Source organism: Cottoperca gobio, chromosome 11, assembly GCF_900634415.1.
Source record: "Cottoperca gobio chromosome 11, fCotGob3.1, whole genome shotgun sequence".
Taxonomy (NCBI): Eukaryota; Metazoa; Chordata; class Actinopteri; order Perciformes; family Bovichtidae; genus Cottoperca; species Cottoperca gobio.
Genome location: NC_041365.1, coordinates 19,050,852 through 19,072,425, shown reverse-complemented (window position 1 = coordinate 19,072,425; position 21,574 = coordinate 19,050,852). Strand labels below are relative to the sequence as shown.

The window sequence follows — 21,574 nt, the reverse complement described above, 5'->3', positions numbered from 1 at the left end:
GCTGCCTGTGAAGGTCATGCAGAAGACACCACTGGAGTATAAATCAGGTCAAAGCCTCCAACTGCAGCCTGCAGGAGAGCATGTGGTCAGTGGAACACAGCAGGCAGCAGGAGATTGGCATCTCTGTAATGTGTGAAAATATGCCCAAATCTAATACTTGAGCTAATGCACAGATATATTATTAAATATATTATTAGTATTGGTCTTGAAAGGTATGCGCTCCTACAGTGTCTGCCCGCTAGGAGGCCAAGAGCAGCTGTGGTTGCTAATCATGTTTTCTTAATTAAAGTTTTTCCTTTTGAAAGGACTTTATTTCACTTTGTCATGAACACATAATCATGTTTAGGTGCCAATATAAAATGTTTATGACTATTACATTAAGATGAGCAAGTGCTCAGACCGTCAATTCAGTCAATAGTATGTATATATATGTATGTATATATACATATATATATATATATATATACAGATATATACATATATATACATACATATATATGTATGTAAAACAAAAGGCGATGTATCCAGCTGTGTTTAGTTCCGTTAGCTGCCAAACACATCGACCAAAACAGTGCAAACTGAAGCGGAGCACCATACCAGCCGGCTAAGGATAGTGTCAATACTACGACAGCAGTCAATGACTGTATGGAACAGTCAATAATAGAAGTTTTTTTAGCATACAGTCATAAATGAGCACAAGAAATATAAGGCTGATTGAATTAGAATTAAAAGCCTATCAGAAAATGATATGTTGCATGTTCAAAGTGGATTTTGTGCAGGCATGAAACAAAAGAAAATAGTCCTCAGATTTATTTTCCATCTGTGAGTGATTTGCGCCTGTGGTCATATGTGTAGCTCTCAGACATCTGCAGACATTTCCTGTCTTCTGAAGCTGGTTCCACAGAGTCCTCACCTGAGGTGAAACTACCAGACAGGGATGAACAGAAAATACATAGGGTTGATCTCTCCTTTTTTTTCAAAGAAGTTACTTTTATTTTATTTTTAAAAAGCCCAACATATTGTCCCCTTTTGATTTGGATACATGCAAGAAGATGAAGCAGACACAGTTAATCAAACCTGAGCCTGCAGGATGTTCTTTTTTTGTTACATTTTTATTTTTGCAATAAAGTGATTACAGGACAAGTGAAAACAAGTACAAAGAAGGACAAAAACAAATCACCAGAAGCCAAGGGGACCAAAGCAAACTGAACAATAAAACATGGTTTCAGACTGATGGTTGTTTAGTGTGTGTGTGTGTGTGTGTGTGTGGGGGGGGGGGGGGTGTTGAGAGAGACACACAGTTTCAGCGGACTCAGATCAGACCATCATGGTCAGCAGACGCTGCTTTGTTTTAATGTATGTATCATAACAACGACAGCCCTAAGTTTTCTGGTTTCCCATTTTGAATGATGAATTCGGACTACCACTGCCTGCTCGTGTGGAGAGCTATTTCCTCTCACGCAGGTGCAGAATTAATATACTAGTTTGCTGTTGGCTGGAGTCTTTGCGGTGTGATCTAGTGCCGCTAGTTCTTTGATGTTGTTTTTGTGTGCCTGGGCCTTTTCCCAGTGAAGGCTGATGTGCTGGTGAGCAACCCTCAGACCCTCAGGAGGGGGTTTGTTCATCTTGGTCAGTCTTTTTTTTTGTTATGTTATGTTTTCCAATTTCTTTAGGGTTAAGTGATGGAGGCTGCTTATTTGCTTATTTATGATTGAGTTATTATGGGTTATAGGTCTGGAGAACACCAGCAGCACCTATCTGTTACACTGCACTAACCTTGCACCAGGGGGACTCCAGCACCACGACATGCCACCACGCACAATAGGACATGGGATTGGCTGGAGTTGGGAGTTGTGCTGTGTGGTTGAGTGGATATTTGTGTGTTTTATTGAGTTAATATAGGATGAATTAAATACATAAATAGCTAATTGTTCAGGATGTTCTAATTGTGTTTGACTCAGGGGAGTAAAAGCACTCAGTAGTGGAGACAATATCAGTTTCCTCATACAAGTGAGCTCTCTGATAAGTGGCAGTTTCATGCAGTTTTCGTTCAGCTCTTCTGCTTTTCACTATGGATTATGCATAGATGGAAGATAAAAAAGTCTCAATTCAAATTTTTAAGCTCCCAAAATGTCTGTACATTCCGTTTAGTTTTTTTGTTTAAATTGAGGTAATGTTTTGAAATTGTAAGTTTTTTTTTGTTTTTTTGTTTTATGTTAGAGCATTTGGAGTCAAATGGTAGATATATGTTTTGGGACCCCATTTAATCTAAGGGCTGGATTTAGGACACAGTAAATCAATTTCACACTCAAATCATTTAAATGAAAGTTTTTTTGTAGCTCTGTAGAGTCAGTAGAGTCAGGTTGAGGGCTCACGTGTACAGTGAAAATAAGAAGGTAATAAACATATACATAAAAAAATATTTGCCTTTTATGGCTCTCCCAGCCAAAAAGGTTCCCGACCCCTGCCCTAACCTAAGTCTGGGTAAGTGGACCTGGTTTGCACAGTTTTCACTCTTTGTTACCAATCTTAATCCCCTGTATTTGCCTGTTAGCTCCAATTGCTATTGCTAATGGTTCTTTAGCAAGAATAAACAGAAGCAGTGACAAAGATAAACCTTGAGGACAGCCTCTTGTATTATTAAAGGACTTGTTAGTACCTCAGCTATAGGGTTGAGAATTAATAATGTAATGCAACTACAAAAAGTATCTCCAAATTTAAATGTCAAAAAGATAAGTCCACTCAACTCTATCAAAGACATTCATCACAGAGTAGTATATCCATTATATTTTGAAATGGTTGTGGAATATAGGATGAAAAAGCATTTAAAATCAATAGATAAAATGGATACTGTAATACAGAGAGAGAGACTTCTCCAAACCAAACCTGAACATACCTGATTTGAACACACGGTGTAGTCAACTCACTACCATATTCCATATCCACTAGTCGGTGATAATTGTTCTGGAGAAGGATCTGGTTTGGAATTGCATTTGTCACCCCCTTGTGGTTGGTCTGGATAATTTTTCTTGTTTAGCCCAAAGGTTTTTTATTTAGCCATTCTCTTTGTCCCTTCTGTATGCGTCTCATGTTGCATTACGTTCTTCTGAGAGCAGTTCTATTAATTAAGTGCTCTGCACCTTAAGGGAAAAAGGAGTAAATGTCCTCTTCCATGCAGTCTAGTTATATGTGGCTGTCTGAAGCTCCAGAGCAGGAGGTTTAATGAAGGACTGGTGTGGTATCAGGAGCCAGCGGCTGGAAAAAGCCAGCAGGGCAATGACAGCATGTGGCATTTTGGCAGCCGAGAAGACTGGATCAGTAGCAGCAAAACGTCCTGATGACTGGAAAACTAAACCCTGGAAAATTGCACAGTGACTGAAGAACACACTGAGCTGAAAGAAGGACGGTGCAGCAATTGTATTGCTGGAAGAGGGAAGACCCTGGAAATCCCCAGGAAAACTAAGACAGCAGAGGCAAATCTAAAGGAAAATGTTGGTGACATAGTTGTCTATAACTATGTCACAGTTCATTGAAATGACACGCATTTTATTAAACTCTAGAGACTATTAAAATATTTTTAGTTATTGTGATTTTAGTAATGTTTTGGGAGTTTCTGTGTAAATTGTGTAAATTAATAAAAGAAATATAAATGTTTTTATACTTTAACTTTTGTTCTTTTCAAAGTCTTACAGAGCCATTGTTGTGGTTCTGGAGGTGTAGTCGTGTTCACAACTGTCTTCAGTAGTTTTCAGCCTCTGTGTCATGAGCTGAGACAGGAGTATTAAAGCCACACAGTGTTCCATCACCTGACGGTGTTGTAGTCAGCTTTCTTATTGTCCTGCATGCTGTCTGTGGAGACATATGGAAATAAATGGATTATTGAAAAGCCGTTCACAAACAGGGAATAGTCAGTGATGCATTGCACACTCTGATTCACTATTGAGGTTATCTGTGATTGCAAACTGCATGGGCAGTGTATCACAATTATATGTACAACAGGGAACATATGTGCAATCTCCTGACAACTCCTCACCACACATAATAAATAGAACCTGAGAAAAAGAGAAATGCAACACAGTTCTCAGTGAACTGTATAGTGATGTGTTTTAATGTTGCCATGCTGGTGTTGGGAGCAGATCTGAAATAATCCTGGTACAAAAGAATCCTGATGCACCTTGAATTGAAAGCTGTAACTTTTGTTAAAGAGTGACCACTGGGAGCACAATTAATGTACATGAACAAATGACAGGCTAGTGATAAATAAAACAGGACTAGTATAGAGTGGTATATAATGTTATATTAACAGTCAGCAAACCGTCAAAACTACACTTTCCATTTATTTCCACGGCCTTAGATCTTCTGCCGAACACTTACCATTTATTTTTCTGTGCCAACCTCCTGTATCCTACCCTCTGGTCTCAGCGCTGTTAACAATGACCAGGCACACAGGGAATCAGGTGATTGTATATTTCTATATTTGTAATTGTGTTTTCCCTTTTACAAGTTTCATTTTAGTCAATCATTGTTTTGTCAAGGTTATTATATGGAAAGTTCTAAAGACTGTTAAAGTCTCGTGTTGGGGAATAAAAGGTCATTAACACATTTATTTCCACTCATTAAAGTTTTTTGTTCCTGAAATGAGCACTCAAATAGTGAGACTGTCACAGTGTTTGAGTGTTCCAGGTGTGAAGTCACTTTGTGTTTGTGCATCTTCATTTCCTGGTCTCTGCAGCCAGTTCCCTTGTACCACAAGTCAAAGTGGATCTCAGTCCAACAACTAAAGCTCTAAATGGGTAACACAGCAGTCAGTCAGAGTCCCCTGCCAGAGTCTTGGAGGGCTTCCAATCCCTTGGCCCCTGATCCCACTTTCCACTGTCCCACCGTGGTAGACTCTCAAAGGTTACCATCACATCATTACATACATTTAACCAGGATTGAACAAATAGATTGGAATTCATTTGGGCTGTTCTCTCTCAGTTTCTCTGGTAAATTGCATTGCCTTAAAAGATTTTACCATTGCTGATCTTTCAGTTATAATTATTTGAATAAACATGTAGCAGTTGTAGAATGTTCACAGATGGACATTTTTTATATTTCCCAGATGAATAGCATGGAAACTTCCAAAAGTGCCTGGATAATCTGTGACAAACTCAGCGCAAGAACATCCATGGTCAGAGCGTTTCCAAAAAGTCACTGAGTCACTGAGGAAAAACTGAGACTCTGCTTCAAAACATATTATATATATATATATAATATCTCTCTTCTTCTATCAGCACTGTTGCACTGCTGTAAAGCTCAACAGATCATTAAGTTAGGAAAGCAGAGCAGGCACTCCAGTCGAATGTGGAAAAGTCCTCCGCTGGCTGTGTTGATCTTGGTCGGGCAGGCTGTAATGACAACATGACCCTTCCTGCTGAAGGAAAGCTGCTCCCTCAGGGGTCAAGTATGAGGTCAATCCAGGATCAGGCCTGACATTCGCCAGAAGCATTCCACAACACCCGGCTCTTTCTCCTCAGTGAAAACACAAACCTGGATCATCATTCAGAGAAAAATATAACAGGAGCACAAGTATCTGGAAGATCTCAGTCCCTAAGGGAGTTTTCCCCCAGAAAAATGGGGAATAGTTTGTTTTCATTTATTTTCAATATTTAATTGACTATAGAAGGAGCCCGAGTCATAACAGTGACTATTCTGATCATAGGTTTCACGGTTATCTTCTCAACGTGTGTTGACAAGTATAGAATTATTGTAAATATCATATCTAACAACCTAAATCTTAGCAGATGGAGGTCACTGAGGCAAATCCTATCAAATGGGGATCCATGACCTACTATGTATCAATCTAGGGGTCCTTGACACGAAAAAGATTGAGAACCACTGATCTAACTAACGTTTCTCTCCAGCACATTTAAGATAATGGCATAAATTCCAAGATGCTATATGATGGTAGTTGAAGGAAATCACATTTTTGCAGCACACTCAGGCCACATTTACACTTTCATTTCAACTGTCTCGTATCTTGATAAAAGTCAGATGATATTTGAGACATCTTTAGTTTTAATTAAGGGAATGTGCAATAACCTTACGTGCAATATTTTTATAAAGTGCAATAGTAACGTGATATGAGATTTTGGCTTGGTCTTTGGTGTGCCTTGGCCACATAAACTTTGAAAAACTGTATCAAGAGAACATCTTCTCCTGGAGATGTATCCAGGGTTTGTGGATTCCTGGACAAACTCAGGCATGTAGCCTTCATCATGCCTTATATCATGCAGAAGTATTATCATGAACATGTACTTACAATAACTATACTTTTTACTTTACTATTGCTGCACATTTTCTCTTCTTAGCTCAAAACTAGGATGGCTAATGTATTTTAGAAATAATTTTGAAAGAACTGTTGAAATTTTCTTTATGTCCCAACAACAATCAATAAATCAAATGCTCTGACAAAAAAAATACAAATAATCCCGTATCTGGGGGTGTCGCAAGAATTTAATAAGGCCATTTCATTCGGCCCGAATAAATGCTATTGTTTACATTCATTATGATGTTTCGGGCAGTGGCTGTGGAGGGAGGCCTGAAGGGACGGGCTGTCAGTGTTGCCAACCTGGCAACTTTCTCACTAGATTTAGCAACTTTTGGAGCTGCTAGCTACATTCATTGAAAAAGGAGTTGGTAACACTGGGCTGTTTTTATTTTATTAAATCAAGCTTACTATTGCTGGTTTCTCCATGTTACCTACCAAGCTTTAGATTGACAAGGACTTTTATTTAAAAAGCGCTTTGAGGGCAAAATTATTGCAGGATACATATGAGTTAGAACACTAACATAATTGTGTGTATTTAATATCTAAACATCATAATAAATAGCTGTTAGGGGCCCCAAGTCATTGCCTGTGGCTAATGTTTAAGTCCGCCCCTGAATGTATACGTGCTATGAAATCGCCATCAATACATTTGAATTTTTAGGATTTATTTGCATTGAAAATCCAAGTTTTGCAAGTAAAAAGCATGGAAACTTTTAGAGAGAGCAAAAAGCAGAGTAAGAGGATAAACACGTTTACCAGTTACACCAGGTACACTCTTGGGACCTCTTTGATTTTGATAAATTATTGAATTTCAAAAGCATGAGCAAGAGTGCTTATTCAGGTAATTCTCAACGGCATATAAACATTTTTGTATTGATTGTTATAAGAAGTACAGTACAAATTGACTGAAACAAGTTCTCCGACAGTGCAAAATGCAAGACTTTCATCAATGAGAAGCCTCTCTGGAATGTTCTTTGAGTCTTGTTTTATTGTCTATTGGGAGACTTTACTCACAGCAAGCTGTATGCAAGTGTGTATGTCTCACCAAGGTTTCCTTCAATTCTGTCCAGGCTAATAATCCTGGAAGGTCATAGGTGAAGATTCTCTAAGCTCTGGTCGCTGTCGTGACTGTCCTCCTCGGTTGCCAGCCTCGGCGAGCTGGCAGAGCTCTTCAGTCCTCCTGTCTCTGAAAAGTCAGACGACAATAACATCCCTTTTTTAACATTCACCAACTCTTTCTCTCGTGCTGCTGCTCCCTGTTGGCCTCCCTTCACACGCTTCCACTTCATCCTCCTGTTTTGGAACCATACTTTCACCTGCGAGGAAACACAAAGCAGTAAGGCATGATAATTGTGGTTTCTTCATACTGTACAGTGCAAACAAGGGGAGGTGCAGTATCTGTGCATATCCAAACAATGTATTCCTATTCTGATTCCGGTCCAACCCTTTACAGTGTCGTCGTTCTACGAAGGAGTATTGAGTATTTCAATACTTTAGAAAAAAATACAAACCATTTATAGTTACAGGAATTATTAACTATTATTCTACAAGAGCATATTGCTGCTGTTGAACCATCTATCTCCACAATATCATAATTTCAGGAGCAGAGTGCTGATGCTTAAATCACAGCAGATTGCAAGCTCACTCTCCTGCCACCTTTCCTTGAATACATAGTTCATTTCGTCTTTGTGTCTCTCATAGTGATGAATAAGCTGCTGCCTAAAACGGGGACATCCAATCTGGACCAATGAGGTACACACCCGGTCCTGTCCTGACTTCTTGTCACGTCCCACCTGATATTATTCTCTCACTGCTCCCTCCCAGCGTAGACAGCTGAGTAAGGAGGGGACAAAGTAATTGGTTTGACCATAGACTGTTTATTAAGATGGAGACATGGCAGCCTCCCAAGAGTGAAACCTAAACATATAAGTCGCCCCCTGGTGGTTGGCTGCAGTAATGGTAATAAACCTCACCTCCCTAAAAGGACATGGGCCAAACAAAGAAATCATCAAAAAGTACACATCAAATACATTATTCTTATGTCATTTAAGGTAGCTCTTATCCTGCCGATTCAAGAATGAATTTTTCAGATAAAATTGGTTTTAATTAGTTATTTGATGATGTAAAAAGTGGGTGTGGAGTCATGATTGAAATCTGTGAGCTAAATAGTCATGAAGCCTGAGGCGGGGAATATATGTGTATATGTGAGTAGGAATGTCAAGAGGAGATGTGACTTTCTTTAACCGTGATTGTCTGTTAACCATAGACTGTATATAAAGAGTGTTATAGGAACATCCGTACATAAAGATCTATATACAGTTTATGGTTCATACTGGTCAATAACCAAGTTAGCCAGCACTGTCGGACTTTTGTGTGTTCATATCTTGGAATTAGCTGACGCGGAGATGGCGTTTCTGAAAAACGAATCACTAGTCTCTGTAATAGAACATGCGTCAATTTGATCATACATTTAATTATAGAGATTTTATGGTTAGTTAGCCAGTGTGGTGCTCACGTCAGTTACGTACTGCAGATAGGTGGTTTATACGCTAACATGCTGTGGCTATAATCGTGATTAGGTTGTGCAGGTGTATGGGCGGGACCTCGATACTGTGGCTCCAGCCCCCCAATCACCACTGTATAAATCATAGGTCTTTAACAGGGTGTCCGTGGAGGTACTGCAGGGGGGTCACAAAATTGTTTTTAGATTAAAAAATTAATAGAATTCTTATTTTTTTGCTTTGCGCATTTACATTCCCTCCTCCGCTGTGTTACACGAAGGGTGGGACTTCGCTCCCGACACACACACCTACAGTCAGAGACGGAGGAAAGGAGAGGGGTGAACTCAAATAAATTAGAAACAGTGCTCTTCCCGGTAGCCTTTTCAGTCAAAAACAAAACACCACACAATTCTCTCTCTCTCTCTCTCTTGCTCTCTCTTGCTCTCTCTTGCTCTCTCGCTCTCTCTCTCTCTTGCTCTCTCTGAGTCTGCCTGCCCCAGGAGCTGGTGCCCTAACCACAACACACCCCACTGCCACATACCCCCACTCGCCGACTCAGGCCGGGAGCCCACCAGCTGACTCCCCTCCGCCGAGCACAAGAGAAACTCAGCCATGACTATCCAACCCGGATCACCTTGAAGTTAAACTGCTTTAACGTTGGATGGTGGAGCCTCTGTCCAACCAGAGGGTGAAAGAGAGTCCCAGAAGGGGAGGTAATAACACACTGGCGTCAACCGCCAACCATATGGCGAGGCACTCTTTTTCCACCGTACTGTAGTTCACCTCCCGCTGAGCTAGCTTCCGGCTAATGTACAGTACGGGGAGGTCGACCACCTCCACCTCCTGGGACAAAACATCCCCCAGCCCGCTGTTTGAGGCGTCGATCTGCAAGCCAAAAGGAAGAGTAAAAGTTGTGCCCAAGTTCTTTGGCATCGGGTAAGCATTGAATTTAGACACCTCATTAACCCCTTGTGGTAGTCCACACAGAACCGTATTGACCCGTCGGACTGTTGGACTCTTCTATTACCCCATCTTTAGCATGGCCTGAAGCTCCACCATGGTGTACTGCCCAGCTGGTCCAGCATGGCCCTCTTCAGCTGGACATAAGTGTTTCGAGAGGAGGCTGGCAGTAGAAAACTGTAGCAGGAACTTCAAAGAGAAGCCGTTTTGTCTACTTTGCCAGATGTTTATATTTTTTCATTCTGTCTGTCTGTCTGTAGACACATTCTTTGCACCGCAAAAACTTGCAACCGTGCACAGAACTTTACATGTGTAGTTGAATGAAGGCCGAGTTTGAGGATGGGTGTGGTCCTAGTGAGGGCGCTGGAAGTAGTTGAGCTGGAAGTGGGAAATGAACCATTGGACTCCCACTTTACACCAATGTCCCGATTTGGCATCATGGCTAGATTGATCTCATCGCAAGATGGTCTCTAGTAATTTGATTCATTGTATAAATTTTGTATATTCATTTATCATTGTTAGTGTATTGATTTTTGCAGTTTTAATGTTGGGTCATGAAATGACCATATGAATAGGATGTAATTCAATAGTGTTAAAGAAAGAACACAATTTAACACAAGTTATAGATCTGTACATTTGGTGGCAAGTAGTAGCTTTAACATGAATGTTAGGGATCCAGAATCAACTCTCTCATGCACAGATTTATTACATTACATTACATTACAGTTCATTTGGCTGACGCTTTTGTCCAAAGCGACTTACAATAAGTGCAAACAATCATGGGAGTACATCAGCTACAAATAAGCCAAACCAATGTAACTGCAACATACAAAGAACATAATGGGGAGGTCGTCCACCACTTTGGAGCCAGGATATCAAACAGGCGTGTTTTGTTTGAGTCCCACTCGCAGTGAGGGAGCAGCGAGCCGATTGGCTGATGCAGAGTGAAGTGAACACGTTGGGGTGTATGGTTTGAACAAGGCCTGGATATAGGAAGGGGCTGATCCATTCACAGCACAGTAGGCCAGCACCAGAGTCTTGAAGCAGATTCGGGCCACCACTAGTAGCCAGTGAAGGGAGCGGAGAAGCGGTGTAGTGTGGGAGAACTTGGGAAGGTTGAAGACCAGTCGGGCTGCTGCATTCTGGATGAGCTGTAGAAGTCAGATGGCACATGTAGGCAGTCCAGCAAGGAGGTCTTGGTCCCTGGCTAATCTTGCTTACTACTGGGCCAATCAGTCTAATATTTGTTTTGCTTACTTATGACTGTTATGTTACTTATGTTATGTTACTGTTACTTATGAGGTTCAATGACCTCTTGTGGAATCTCTCGCTCCATCGTCCCCTCACTCGCGAACAAGACCCCGAGGTACTTGAACTCCTTCACTTGGGGTAAGGGCTCATTCCCTACCCGGAGTAGGCAATCCACCAGTTTCCTGCTGAGAGCCATGGCATCAGATTTTGAGTTGCTGATTCTCATCCCAACCGCTTCACACTCTGCTGCGAACCGATCCAGTGACTGTTGAAGGTCACAGACCGATGATGCCATAAGGACCACATCATCTGCAAAGAGCAGCGATGAGATACTCAGGCCACCGAACTGCAACCCCTCTCCTCCACGACTACGCCTCGATATCCTGTCCATGAAAATTACAAACGGGATTGGTGATAAAGCGCAGCCCTGGCGGAGGCCAACATTCACTGGGAACGAGTCCGACTTACTGCCGAGTATCCGGACACAACTCTCACTATGGGCGTACAGGGATTGGATGGCCCTCAACAGTATCACCCGGGGGACCCGGTCATACGCCTTCTCCAGATCCACAAAACACGTATATAGACCGGATGGGCGTACTCCCAGGCCACCTATAGGATCCTTGCAAGAGTAAAGAGTAAAGAGTTGGTCCGTTGTTCCACGACCAGGATGGAATCCGCTTCTTTCCTCTTCAATCAGAGGCTCGACTATCGGCCAAATCCTCCTTTCCAGTACCTTGGAGTAGACTTTACCTGGGAGGCTGAGAAGTGTGATACCCCTGTAGTTGGCACACACTCTCTGTTCCCCCTTTTTGAATAGGGTTACCTCCCCTAGAGGCACCTAAGACCCTGAGACCACAGCTCATCACCGCAGCTTCAGCAATAGAGGTTTTGAACATCGCCCTCTTAGGTTCAATGCCCCCAACCTCCACAGGGATGTCTGAAAAGCTCTGCCGGAGGTGTGAGTTGAAGATCTTCCAGGACAGGGGCTTCCTCCAGACGTTCCCAGTTCAACCGCACTACCCGTTTGGGCTTAAAAAGTGATCGCTAGCCAATATTCTGTAGTCACTGAGTCAGTGCATGCAGTATGTATCAGTCACAGGTTTCATGGAAAATTTCTGATTGTTTAATGTCCTCCAGTGGGATTCAGACAGTTCATAAAACTTAACTTTTTTAATGAAGAGAATGTGGAATGTGGAAATATATTTCATAAATAATTATATGCCAATATTAAATCACCTTGATGCTTTGAAGACACACAAATTGCATTGCCAATGAATATTAGATTAGAAAAATACCACATTTAACTTTCGGTATAAACCACACGGTCTTCTACCCGACTACAGATACAGAGAGAGATCATTTTGTTGGTTAAACAGATATAGATACAGATACAGATACAGATACTGATACAGATAATGATGTCTCTGTACACCTCTCATATATATACATACATATGTATCTTCAAATATCTTTAATCTTCACTCTTAGGGTTGATTCAAGATAATTATAAATACACTACACTTGTCCTGTTGAACTATTTTTATTGACTAAATAAAATGAACATAAATGTGAGTACAGTGTGCAAACATCTTTTACTAAGCTGATCATAACAATACATTCAAGCAACTGTGCTAAGAATTCCTTCCTTGTGTGTGAGAAATTGCAGGTCAGAGTCCTTTGTAATAACATTGCACTTTTGACATATTAACCTTTGTGTATTTGACTCCATACCAATATTTGAGGCCTATTTTACAGTAAGAATAATGGCCAATGTGCCACTGTTTAATGTTTATTTGTTTCAAAATAAGTGACCCCAAAACAAGATATGTACTGTACAAAATCAATGACCGTTAGCTCCATTACACCCCTACCACACTCTTAATTTTCATATCGTACTCAAGTGAATGGAAACCAATGGTTATCTGGAAGATGGGCAAAAATCTATAACAATGTAGCTTTGGAAAATCAACGTGATCTCATCCCTACATTTTGCTGCTTGGGCAGAAGCCCCTGGCAAAAATATGACATTGCGTTGTATCTTGACACACAAGGTTTGCAAGTGGTTAATGTCACAGCATTACAGGACATAACGTTGCAGGTCTAGGCGGAAAACTTGGTTAGGGTTAGAAAAAAGATCATGGCTAGGGTTAAAACCTGTCAACATTGGAATTTCAAAATAAGGGAATTTCTTTTGCCGGACTCCGCCCATATCTTAACAGCTCTCAGCCACCAATGTAAACGTAAACACATAAGGGAAATTCAGGAAATACATGTTTATTTAAAGTATGTATTACTTGTACAGACATGTTTATAAGATTTATGTATTTTATTTGATGAGTTATTATCATCAATTTATTTGATGATGGATGAGCTTGTGTGGCTTTGTTCCTCCACGAGGACTTCCTTGCGATGTCAGAGTCTGGAAACATGTCCGCTACACTGCGACTGAAATCATCGCAGAAGCTGAAGGCTACATTATCTTTTAGCGCAAAGCATCGACATCTTTCCCTCAGCTTTGGTCACTTGGTTTGCCTCTGACACAGTTCTTATCACACATGAAGTCATTGACAGTGTGTGTGTTTGTGCCTCTTGACGTGCTTCTGCTTGGACGATTGTTCATGCTGGTGAACATCTCTTATTCCGCCTGTGTGCGATGCTAACATCTGAATGGCACACTTTATAAAAAGCACGAGTTTGCCCGACTCTGCTTTTAATAAATAAGGGAAGGTCTCCTCTCATTTGTTCAGGTACTTAGCATAAAGTTTTAACTTGTTTGGCAGGTACAACTGCGTCTCCATCTATCTCATGACTCTCGTGACTCATCCATATGTTTTAGTCTTCTTCTGTGTTATTGTTCCTGTTTTCTTCTTCTGTGTGTTTACTGCCGGATAACATTTTTCAGCTAAAGTTAAATATAATACTGTCACCTGCTCTACCGGAGGCCACTTTACACTTTTTTTAATTAGGCCTATTTTTATTTTCTGAAAGGTTAAAAATACGGGATAATCCCGGGAAAAACGGGAGGGTTGACAGGTATGGGTTAAAATAAGCTAAGGACGTACATGTAACTCAGTGACAAAAAGTTGACAGCTAAAATGTATTTAGCATCAACAAACTCCGTTAGCCTGGGGTGAAAGTCCTGACCTTATGGTTATTCAGGTTCTTAGAATTGAAATAATGACCTAAAACAATTACAGTGATTAAGTCTATCGTCATTATTGCCCTACATACTAAACAGTAATGTCTCACCTATGTAATATTAGTTCCCAACAAGCAGAAATGACATGCAGTTGGCACACTCCCTCCACTTTCCAGAAATACCCTGAAGCAGTCATCTGACTCTTTTCCCAATGACTGTTCAAACACAACTCTTTCCAAACACTTTTAACCGCCTGAATGATCAACAGCACACACACTGTGCTGGTGTCCACATCTACAGCACCGCTAACTTCATACAAATGTTTCTTTGTGAGCATTAACCATCTGGACTGTGACACACAGCTTCAGAAAGTCACTGTACAGACACTGAGAGCAGAACGCTAACATTTCAAAGAGTCTCTGTGGTTTGGAATCGATCAACTTCAGAGCATTAGTACGACATGTCCAACCGTTTGTGGGGTTCTGGGGTTTTCTCCTGTGAAGTCTTGGACATTTTTTTAATGGGAGCCATATATGAACTGCCTATCCACAGAGTGATGGATCTCTTACGGATTCTCTCAGAAAATGTGGGCATTTAAAGCAATTATTACTAAATGTTTGAATCTTCTTTGAATCAGAACCGGTTGGCAACAAGGACAGTCCTATAGCAAAAGGTAAAACATCTGAGCCCCACAATAACAACATTTTCATATTTTTGAGGAAGATACTCCGTCTGACCTGACGAAGAAATTGTATGGTTCCACACTTATTCACACTCTTTCTGAGATCTTGTTTAATCACATACACACATTCTTATGTGTTCCTGAACTTTTGAGGTCTCAAATAATTCCCAGCCTAACTTTCCCCAAAATTGCTACCTGGCTGTATCTTGCATCTTGTTTGCAAGAAAGCGAATCCCAATACATCTATGTTTGTCTTGTTTTCTAGTAGACGAGTTAGTGTTCACACCTAACAAAGAACCTTGAATCTGAAATATTTATTTATTTTTCTATCTCCCTAAGCAAAACACAACATGTAAAAATATTTTGAAAGGTTATTGTTTGTAACTTTAGATGGCGCTCAGCAGCAGTTTGTCTCTGCTCCCTGTCTTTGTGCTAAGCTAAACGCAGCAGAGCAAGTCTGTACTGAACACAGAGATGTAACTGATATTTATCATTTCATCTGACTGAGTAACACAGCAGCTTTACAAAACATAGGACTGCTCTCTGAAGAGATTTATGGATTAAGTGAAGCCAAAAACGATACTACTGCAATTCATTTCATTTAACATAAAAAAAATGTTAAAGGACAAATGTAACTTTTATCAGATACTACGATACTCTTATGAAGTAAATATACATTTGTTTACTTCATAAGAGTATCAAAGTACTTCTCCCTGTTCCACCACTGAGCAGAATCATTTTGTCTATGAAGACTAACGGTCCAAACCCTTTGTTCTCACAACAAAGCACGAGTACTGTATCACAGTGGCAATTTATTTCCTAACTGGACGTTTCTTTTGGATCTCTGCTTTGGAAACTATGACTTTTTAGTGAGACCTGTCAATGTTGTTGCAATACTTAATGGTTGTCAAAGATGTTAATAAAAGTCATGGTCATATGAATACCTCTTTAATTGTATTGCATGACATGGAGCACATTATCTAGTAGGATTGTGATGGCTACAGTATTTATTGCGCTGCGCCTGTTTCCTCCTCCTCACTATGATTCGCAGTAACTCAGCAGGTACCGTACTTGTCGTTCCGTGAGGTCGAGGTTGACAGCTATTTCGTAGCGTCTCAGTCTGGTCAAATAGTTGTGGTGTGCAAACTCGGACTCCAGTTCCCGGATCTGTTCTTTGGTGAAGGCTGTGCGCTCCTTCCTGGGCTTGCTGTTCATGTCTGACTTATAGCTCCCGTCTTGGGACTCTGAAATGAAAAACAGAACATTTTCCAACCACAGCTGAGTTTCCAAAAGAGCGGAGGGAGGAAGAACAAAAAAGGGGGTTGAATATAATGGGGGGCCATCTGAAACAGAAACAAAATGAAAGCAAGACAATTAGGAGTGCCAATCCACTTTTATTGTATTGTGGGGATATTGTTGTTGCATCCTGTGGTATTCAAACTCATAAGTATGGCTATATTTATGTATATTGAAAATGTATAAAAGTTAAACAAATAAAACTTAAATCTGAAAAGGCTATACAAAACATTAGGCCTATATATAATAAGATTGGTAATACAATAAAATGACACAAATATATTGCAGCAAGAGCTTTTAGTCACGTTGCCCCAGAACCAACAGAATGGGCATTTCTATATTGTGGCGATCCACAATGATATGACTAGATTAGAAAAAGCATAACTGATACACAGACATCTCAATCATGTTTGTTTTTTTCTCCTGAATAATAAGTAGAAGAAATGTCTGTTTCCATCACATTATTAGTGCTTTTCTGAATAATGTATTCAGATTCGGGTTTATCACTAGTAAGGACTCAGCTTTGTTACCAGATGAGCCAACGCTGTGCTCAAAAAAACGGAATGAATATTAAGTAAAATCCACTACTTTGCCGAGTATCGAATGGCAGATTCGGCTCCACTGCTTATATATGTGGTGATGTTGCACCTTCATAGGATCCAGCCCAATGAGTCTAAGAATTACATCCAAATTGGAAGATCTGCAACACAGATTTACATCCAGTGTGAACATTTATAGTCGGTGCAGGTCAGGTTAGCGCAGGAACTATTTGTGGGATTGATATGGGAGGCGAAGAGTCCTGTCACAGTCTGACCCCCTGTGGAGTTTTGCTCTTAACAAAGTTATTTTTACATTCAGGGCTTCTAACCAAAAAGCATTGTGTATATATATATATATATATATATATATATATATATATATATATATGTTCAAACAAATCTGTAATGAAATATTTACAAAGCCAATGAATTTTTTTTTTTAAGATTTACACCTGCATTGTTAAGATCTATATTTTCTATTAGCCACTTTTCTTTATTATTTTCTTTTGCTGGTGCATACTTTTCTTGGTGCGTTGCTACTAACTATGCATCAGTGGAAAGCATTGGCAGGAGTGTGCTTGCGTTTCCGTGTGCACATGCAGAAGATACAAACAAAGCAGTGATCAACTCATCAAATCATTGCTCCATAGCCCTAGCTGTGGTCAGAGTTCCACAAGGTACCGCAAAGGTTCTCAATACAGAATTCAGAGCGTAGGGATTGACTCCATACAGCTCTCAACCTGGCAGTGGCTGATTCAAGTAAGAGTCCAGGGTTCGATTCCGGCCGTTTGTTGCATGTCATCCCCTCTCCTACGCCTTTCCTGTCCTTCTCTAAGATGGCACTATCAATAAAGCAGAAATGCCCATAACATAAAAAATACATAGAATAGTCTCATAGTTATCTGGATGTTTCAAAAGCCACATGTTAATATGCATTTTAAGAGGCATCTTTTAGCCGTACTTAACATATTATTGCATATAAACATAAAGCTTTTCCTTGTTTGTTCGTGCTTTAATGGTGAAATCATATTTTCCCCACTCATATTATCCGTCATTTCAGGCAAGTATGCCTTTTATGTATCTGTGGTCAGTGAATGGGGAAAATGAATGTGGTATTTTGAAAGTAATCCTTCGTAGTGAACAAACACTGAATAATAATTTCTACTCTGTTCTCCGGTCCTCAGTGCATAAATCCAGCTGACATTTCATTAGTAAATGTGGGATGTGCTGACAAACCACAGTGTGCCAGGAAAGAGTCCGACAGACACCCAATGAATTAAACAAAGAAATTGGCCACTGGTGTCTTTGTGTCATATTTTTTTTTTTGTCATGTTATTTCAGTTAGTTTAAATAATACATTTTGATTATATTCTATTGAGCCTAGAAGTCTTCAATTTACAGGATTTGTTTTCAGTCGTTCTGTTATTTTTTTTTTCAGCTTCACCATCCACACAGCCTGCTCTTTGCAGGGTTGTAGGTAAATAATTATGTACTGTACATTTCATCATCACCCTTCTTAAAGAACATCAAGTCCACAAAAAACTTTGTAATAAAAGTGCTGTGGCTTCTGTGAGTGCCAATGAAGTTAGAGTTAGGAAATTGGATTTTGGTTAGACCGCTGGCAGTTTCAGCATATCCTTTCAAAGTGTTCAATCTGTCAGTCAAAACTCCCTTTCTCCTGGCCGGGACATCGAGTCAGGGGATTCGGAAAGTTCTCAACTTGGCAACCGCTCCTAGCTGCTCCTCAGAGGGGCTGCAGATATGGTTCCTGCTATTAAGTCTTGTGGATATATCCTGGAGATGATGTGCTCTTTTGTGTCCTTTTACCATTCATACAAGCATATATGTGCATATGTAGAACTTTAACATTTATGCCAGGAAGTTAGGTTTTCATGCCGTTGATATGTGACCTACACTTTCACCATCATCTTAACTACCTCACCAGCGAGTTTCTTTGGGGTCACAGCTACCATTGACTATCATGACCTCTGTGTTTGGTCAGGCAGTTTAAAGCTGTATATTAAGATAAATTATACCTTACAGAAATGTCACTATTTAATGCCAATATATAAAACAAATAAATAAAAGATTCAAAACAACACTTTTCCACATTGGCTCTTTTTATTAATATTTTTGAAAATCTTATATTTAGTTTAGCTGATATTTGATGTTTAATTCAGGATTAAAGATGTTGGTAACATTCATATTTTCAAATTAATTGAGAAATATAGTCAAAAGACATTTAATTGCTTTTGTTTGTTTTTTATTTGACTTAAATTTGACCAAAAACAATGTTATGTCTTTATCATCGATATTACAATTAATAGTTTAAAAGCCATCAGGCATATGACATATGAATATGAATATGTAATGACAATAGGTTTAGCTTACAACTAATTCAGCTCAAACCTTTAGTTTTCAAAGAGGAAAGGACTGAGATAAATCAGTTGAATGAGGAAAGACTAAAGCAGATCACACAAGTAATAATTCATTTGTATTAGTAACACATAATACCATCAGCACATTGACTTTGTTTTTGTTTCTTATTTTAAGAAAATAAGAATGTACTCAATAATAGGCTAAATTACTTCTTAAGATGATTTTCTTTGCAGTGTACAAGTTAAATAAGTTTGAAAGGAAATACAAAGGTTGTAAAATTGGAAAACTTCTTTCATTCAGGGAGCAGGTTCTATGAAAAGTTGAATATCTTTGCAGGGTAAAGGAAATGAAGCTGTTAAGTGTATATAAAATTACAGTTTCTTGGGAAATAAAATAAAATGAAATGGATTACTTTCTGATCTTACCTGAGCTATCATTCTTGCCTTTACTGATCCTTCTGTCTCTGTCCTTTGAGGACAGATTCTGCCGGCCGTATTCCCCAGCCACACAGGACGCCCCCATGGGGTCAACACTGCCCAAACCGGGATTGGTTTCGCACAAGTCCGGGCACCCCGAGCACAGTTCTGGAGCCGTGGCCTTGAGCAGTGGCAGGCAGACACTGTGCCGAGTGTTACGTGAGAGCATATGCGGTGGGGCGGGCCAGCCAGGCGGGTGCTGAGGTTGCTGCTGTTGAGACAGGTGGCCTCGGTTGGCTGTGCCGCCATACACTCTATTGTCCTCTCCTTCAGAGTAGCTGCAGGGGGGCGAGGAGCTGGGTAGATCCAGATAGGAGACGTGGTCGCTCCGGCCGTGCAGTGTCAGTGGTGATTGGGTGATGCCGGGGTGCAGGCCCTGGGCTATGGCATGAGGGTTGCGCAGACAACCAAACAAAGTGTGGTCCATGTTGTGGTAGTCCTCCAAACCTTCACTACTGCCTGTCAGATTCTACCCAAACTCCCAAAACAACAAGCAAGAAGAAAGGAGAAGGAGTAAGGGATGTGGGCAGCCCCAAGTCCCAGCTACCCTCTGCAGCCCCTGTCAGTTCAGACCTCCAGACCCCCCTAACTCCCAAAGATAGCCAGTTGAAGGAAGTCAGTGATGGTGGTGTTGAAAAAGATATCTCTGATAATCCATAGCACACAGACAGTTGACAGGCTGATGGTGGGTAAACAGTGAAAGGGGATCTCAGATGACAGCGGAGAACACCAGGACCAGTGTAGAAAGAGAGGGAGCTTCTAGGGAAGTTGTGCTGGAGAGGGAGGGGGGGGGGGGGTTATATATAGGGTGTAACCTGAGAGGTAGGCTGGGTCACTGGCTCACTGCTACTGACCACATGCATGTGATCATCCTCCAAAATGCAACGCACAATAAATTTGAACCATTCCTACAGCACTGCCTCAGGAAAAGTGGGCAATTTATTTGGGAGCTGAGCTATTTGACCCTGGTGAAACTTTTCTAAGAACTGCATTGCATCAGCTGCTGGTTTTTGGATGTGGAGCAATTGTGTTTCTTTTGTTGTTGATTGGATGTAAATTAAATGAAACATTTTATAAGAGTAACTCTATTGTATTTGGTGAAATTATTGCAATTACAGTGACTGTGATTAAATACTTTAAAAGTTCAGTGTGTAAGATCTGCCAGCATTTCAACTTTAAACATTAAAACAATGAACTAATCATTATGAACAGAGTGTGAAGAGGTAACCAGTGATGACGTTATGTTAAAGACGTCTCTGTGTTGTGTTGCAGAGAGATCTACTGAAGTTAGCATGCTAGCAGCTAGCTGCGCTCTGTCCAGTCCTGTAATACCACTTGTTCCTCTAGAGGTGATAGTGAGTCACTGTAGCTGCAGTCTGCCCTCAGTACAGAGCGAGAAGAAGAACAGCTGCTGACTGAGCAGACTCAGGGCTTGTCTACATTATGTCCGTGATCCCTGCAGGTTTGATAGTTTGTTTTCATTCAATCCAAAGTGGAAGAAATGAGAAAACGACTTGCAGCCTCGCCTCGTCCTCACCGTCGGCAGGAGGCTGCTCCACCACGAGTACAGTGCGTGGTGGCTGGGAGACAGACAGATCTTCTGTTAGCAGTGAGCAGATGGCACTGATTTAGCCGACTCTCCAACAGATCATCAAACTTTCTGTTACTGCCGTTACACAGATTAGACCCAGCGCTCCATCGCTGTGACTCCCGGAGCAGCTGCACGCTCTGCTTCCGGTAAGCTGTCCTTTGTCGTCGTGGAGGACAAACAAAATCATGAGTCGTTCCCTCGTCTCTGCCTCTGTAATCAGGGACTTCCACAAGGATATAGAGCAACCAGCCAGTGGGGAATCGCAATCAGCTAGGGGTGTCCGGGGTATGCATCCCCTGAGAAATCTTGTTGTAAAATCCCAAATTTGAATGAGTTTGCCTACCCTATTGTAAACTTGAAGTAAATGATTGTAAAGGAGAATTATACTTCTTACAGTCTGTAAGAAGGTATTAATATTTCAAACCACACCTATTCCTGACTGATCAT

The 21,574-nt window shown here is 40.6% G+C and overlaps 1 protein-coding gene across 1 annotated transcript; it reads right to left on the bottom strand.

Annotated features, from left to right (window-relative positions):
- Positions 1–6,888: 6,888 nt before the first annotated feature.
- On the bottom strand, positions 6,889–20,780 carry LOC115015758 (homeobox protein MOX-2-like). The gene is made up of 3 exons (XM_029443295.1): positions 19,486–20,780; positions 15,918–16,090; positions 6,889–7,626 (listed from the first exon to the last, which is right to left on the bottom strand). The coding sequence occupies exons 1-3, from the start codon at positions 19,961–19,963 to the stop codon at positions 7,399–7,401; spliced, it is 879 nt and encodes a 292-aa protein (XP_029299155.1). The 5' UTR covers positions 19,964–20,780; the 3' UTR covers positions 6,889–7,398.
- Positions 20,781–21,574: the final 794 nt, after the last annotated feature.